The sequence below is a fragment of the Limulus polyphemus genome, unplaced genomic scaffold (genome assembly GCF_000517525.1).
Source record: "Limulus polyphemus unplaced genomic scaffold, Limulus_polyphemus-2.1.2 Scaffold6289, whole genome shotgun sequence".
NCBI classification, from domain to species: Eukaryota; Metazoa; Arthropoda; class Merostomata; order Xiphosura; family Limulidae; genus Limulus; species Limulus polyphemus.
The window spans coordinates 1-4921 of NW_013671899.1; the positions used below are offsets into that span (position 1 = coordinate 1).

At 31.7% G+C, this 4921-nt stretch overlaps 1 protein-coding gene across 1 annotated transcript in view; it reads right to left on the reverse strand.

Moving 5' to 3' along the window:
* Positions 1-2697: 2697 nt before the first annotated feature.
* LOC106473578 (probable cysteine desulfurase) overlaps positions 2698-4921 on the reverse strand; it is a 37374-nt gene continuing 35150 nt past the window's right edge. The window contains exons 14-15 of the mRNA XM_022401980.1: positions 4181-4288; positions 2698-2772 (exon numbers count right to left, since the gene is read on the reverse strand). Of these exons, the coding sequence (XP_022257688.1) occupies positions 2698-2772; positions 4181-4288 (183 nt within the window). The remainder of the gene's footprint in view (positions 2773-4180; positions 4289-4921) is intronic.

Consider the following 4921-nt stretch of genomic DNA (forward strand, 5'->3'; position numbering starts at 1 on the left):
TAAAGTTTCAGTAAAAGAAACATTGGAACTTATCCTTAATGAAGGAAGCTTCTCTATATCTGATGATGTGTGGGTAATTGACAACGAGGAAACGTGCATATTGGGAACTGGCTTCAGCCAAAAATCATCTACCATGATTGTGTTGGTGAGAGAATGGTCAATATGGCAACTCAAAAAAAAAAATTGTTAGTGGAAAGCAAACCTACTGAGAAGCCCAGGGATTCTGTTTACACCACTTTCAGAGGATAAACAAGGATAGCCACCAGCAGATTTGCTTGGCCACCTGCTCAGGGATAACTCCCCAAGTGACAGGACAGCTAGTAACAACATGGGGACAAGAGGATGTCCTACTTGTATAGCATAATCTTTGAAAAACAAAAACGATCATAGGAAATTGATGAATGAACAGCTTAGTAGAGTGTTTTCATTTTGTATTGTATTAGGATTGGTGAAGGGGCTTCTTCACAATCCAGGAAGGAAGCAGCGTTGTAAGCTACACTTTCAATGTTTTAATTTAGATGTTTTCTAGAGTGAGCTTCTATGGCATTTGGCTATAGGAAGATTATAACATAACTACAAGTGAAGAATTCAGTGAGTAATAAGTATTGAGTAATAAGTTCAGAACAAGTCAGTCAGTTCAATGTCAAAGAGGTTATTCAGTGAGAGTTATCACATCTATTCTGTTATTCAATTATTTAGCAAGTTACATGTTTCTCTATTAAATTAGGCATACATCTCTCAGTTTATACTGAAAGTTTATGTGAAGTTAGACCTACATGTGAATGTGGTTGTGACAAATATTATTGTTACGTGGACTGGACCTGGCATTATTTTTACCAAATAATCCAAACGGGTTCACCTAAGTGCATAAAACTGTATTACATAAAAGTAATTATGAACAAACTGTTAATAAAATTCTTATTATAGTTATTTACGTTAAATTTTAAATTATGCACCAATTTTATAGCTGAAAACCAAAATATTTTTATCACAACTATTATAACAACATTATTAAGATAAACTAGGACACCACAGTAAATGACAAGGATTACTGTTTTATAATTGTTTTCAATATCTAATATGATATATAATTGCATTTGTTTTGTTAAGAAGTTAAGCACAAAGCTACACAATGGGCTATCTGTGCTCTGTCCACCACGGGTATTGAAACCCAGTTTCTAGCGTTGTAAATCCGCAGACATACCGCTGTGCCACTGGGGGGTATAATTGCATTTATAAGACATTACCATATCACATTAATGTGTGATCATTTGAAAAAATATTTAAAATCTTAACTTCAAAATTAAATTACATTAGAATAAGTTAAAAAAGCTCTTAAGCAAATTAAAAGTGCTAAGGCACGAGAATGGAATGAATTACATGTACAGTTGTTCAAAAACAGGAGTGAGGTTTTACTCAGCAGAATTCTTTAATCATTTAATGTAGAATGGAGAACTGTAAAGATTCCACAAGAATGGAGTAAGGCCATAATATGCCCTAATTGTAAAAGTAACATTAGACATGATTGTAAGAACTATAGAGAAGTATCCTTACTACCTCTTACTGGGAAACTGTATGAAAGAGTTCTGGAAGGAAAACTGAGAGAATGCGTAAAGCAAGAACTTGGAGAATGGTATTATGGCTTCAGAATAGGGAAAAGCACTACAGATTTGATATTTACTCTCAAAATTCTGATGTAAAAATCCTGGCAATGGAACATATTCAGTTTATGGCACTTTTAGACCTTGAAAATGCATTTCATAAGGTGACGAGAAGGAAAATATGAAAGTCTTAGACTGCCAAAGATATAACTGGAATTGAAGAGAGAAGTGATTAGTCTCTATGATAACAATGTGAAGATGGTTAAGTCAGAATAGAACAATGAGAAATTGTTTGATATTAGATGTTGTGTAAGACAAGGCAACATTATATCTATATTGTTGTTTATAATATACATGGATAAAATAGTAAAAGATAAATTGTCAAAATGATGAGAATAGCGTAGTACTGATATACACTAATGATGTTGTATTGGTTGGGGAAAATATGGAAAGCCTGCAGAATGCAGTTCATAAATTTAATAGAGGAATGGAGATAGAAGGAATGAAACTGAATGCAAATAATTATGTAGTAACAGTACTTTCTAGGCAGGAAAGAAATTGTGATATATGGGTTAGTGATCATCAGTTGAAAAAGGTTGAAAAGTATAGGTATCTTGGTGAAACCTCAATAGTGGAAGATTGATAGAGAAAGATAAACCAAGTAATTGCAAACTATAGTTAAAACCTGGGAATGTTCTTCCCTTTAATTAAAGAAAATGAAATACCAGTAAGGGTAAAAGTTATCAGTTATAAGACCATTACTGATACGTGGCTCGGAAACATGGGTGTTATAACAGGCAGCAGAGATGAAAACTTTGAGACTCATATATGGAGTTACTCATAGAGATAGAATAAGAAAGGAGGATATAAGGATATAAGATATTGGAGTGAATTCATTGCTGGAACTTATAGAGAAGGTAGTTGAGGTGGTATGGACATGTCAAACAGATGGATGAAGAGATGTGCTCGAAGAAATGTATCGAGTGGATACCAACTGAAATAAGGCCCACATGAAGACCAAGGGTGAAATATTGAACAAGCAGTTGGAAATAAAAGAACAACACTGGAGGTGGTAGAGGAAGACAGGAAGAAGAATTTAAAAAACAACAACATAAAATACAGTTACCTTTGACGCTTTGTCAAGTACTTCAAGAGCTTTTTCAAGACATTCCTGTGCAAGTAAAATAAGAACTTTTACTCAACTTTTCTTGGTAACATATGAGAACTTCTATAAATGGCAACAACCATTATTAAAGACTTATTTAAAAGCAACTTAATACATCATATTGAAAATTTCATGAATAAAAATTCAGTGATCATAAGCTGATAAAAAGCTCCAAGAAAATACTCATTAAATGATAAAACCACTGGTTTGTTAATGCTCTTTTAAAACTAAATTTGTATAGAGATTAATGCCATTGAATTGCATGAATGTATGTTCAATTAACATCTCAACATCCAAACATATCTATGTGCATAGCTAATAGTTATAAAATCAAAGTATATATTTCGTATAACAATGATAAATCAGTTTCTTTTTTATTTTCAGCTAAAATTAAAAAAAATACTGAAGATATCAAAATCAGTATAAATAATTAATAATAACTTCTAATCATATCAAGCTTCCTATTCATATCAAAATCATTTTTTCATCATTATGAACACTCACTGCTAATAATGGTTTGGTTTGTTTCGAGTTCTTCACAAAGCTACATGTGGGCTATCTACGCTAGCTGTCCCTAATTTAACAGTCAAAGACCAGAGGGAAGGCAGCCAGTCATCCCCACCCACTACCAACTCTTAGTCTACTCTTTTACCAATGAATAGTGGGATTGACCACCCCATGACTGAAAGAGCGAGCAGGTTTAGTAGGACGGGGATTCAAACCCACGACTCTCAGGTTGCGATTCAAGCGCCCTAACCATCTGGCCATGCCAGGCCTACTACTAATAATATACTTAAACTCAAGTGGTCTATCTTATATAGGTTTACCTATTTATTTTATGTCTACTGTAATCATATGTAAAGTTTTATTACAATATTGCCAAGCATATCTTTTGAACGTTCTATTTTATTTTCTAGAAAACATGGAAGTATCAAGAAATAAAATGAAAACCACAAAATAAATATATTTACAATCTTTAAATAGAAATTTCAGTTGCATAAGCTGCGTAAAAATAGCTTTTAGCTAAAAAAATGTTTGTCTGTATCATACAACGGAATTATTTAATACTTCAAAACTAGATAAAGCATGGACAAATACTAAATAATTTTGCAACAAAAAACATGTACTGATGGAAAGTGCAGCTGGTCTCGTACATATATTGTAAATATTTTTTGGAAGATTGTTTTAACTCTTTGGGCTTTTAAAGTTTATCTTAAAAAGAAGAAAATGAAGTCCATTTCACCAATTTATATGAACAATATTTAATTGAAAACTGTACTTACAACTTTTGTCAATTCTGTGAAATTCATTTTCAACTTGTTCACAAGATATGGAAAAAATTAACAATTTAAAATTAGTAAGTATGTGGGTTTAAAACTATTTTATGATAATATTATCAGAAACAATTCTGCACCTTTTTATTCTGTGGAGGCAGTTCTTTTGCAACATCTCGAGATTTAACATATGACATTCTTCCTTCATTGTAGGATATAGAACCTAACCATTTTCTTTCTTTAAACACCTGTAAGAAAAAAAATTATGGGAAGAAAACTCCATTCAAAATTACTTTTGAGTATTCAAAAATTAATATTTGTAGTCCATTGGGGTTTAAATAATTCATCTGAACACATCAACCGTGATTTTTCTATAGGTAGATATGTACAGATGAATGTGATGTTTCATACCTACTAAAGATTTGACACATAACTGATTATAATCAGGAAAAACATTAATGCCCAAGCTCTAAAAGATTACAAAAAACATGCTTATGTCAGTTTCCAAAATTTTCATTAATACAATACGTTTTTAATGACATTGGTTTTTACATAACACTAATAAAACAAATGACAAAAATACACGTGATTTTCAGTGGTTCAAAATTTAGGCAATATCTAAAATTTACTTTAAAACCATGGATTAATAAACACAGGTATCAGCTAAATTTAATTTTAAAACAATTTACAATAAGGTATTCTATTAAAATCATAAATAATATTCAACGTTACACTAGTACACAATTAAAAACATTTTATTTAGGCCTATCTATGGCCTTCAAAAAGTTGACGTCTCTACATGTTTTGACGTTACAATGTCATCCTCAGGAGTGAATTACAAGACAATTGCCAAAGTATCTATAGCTTGTTAGTAGGTCATT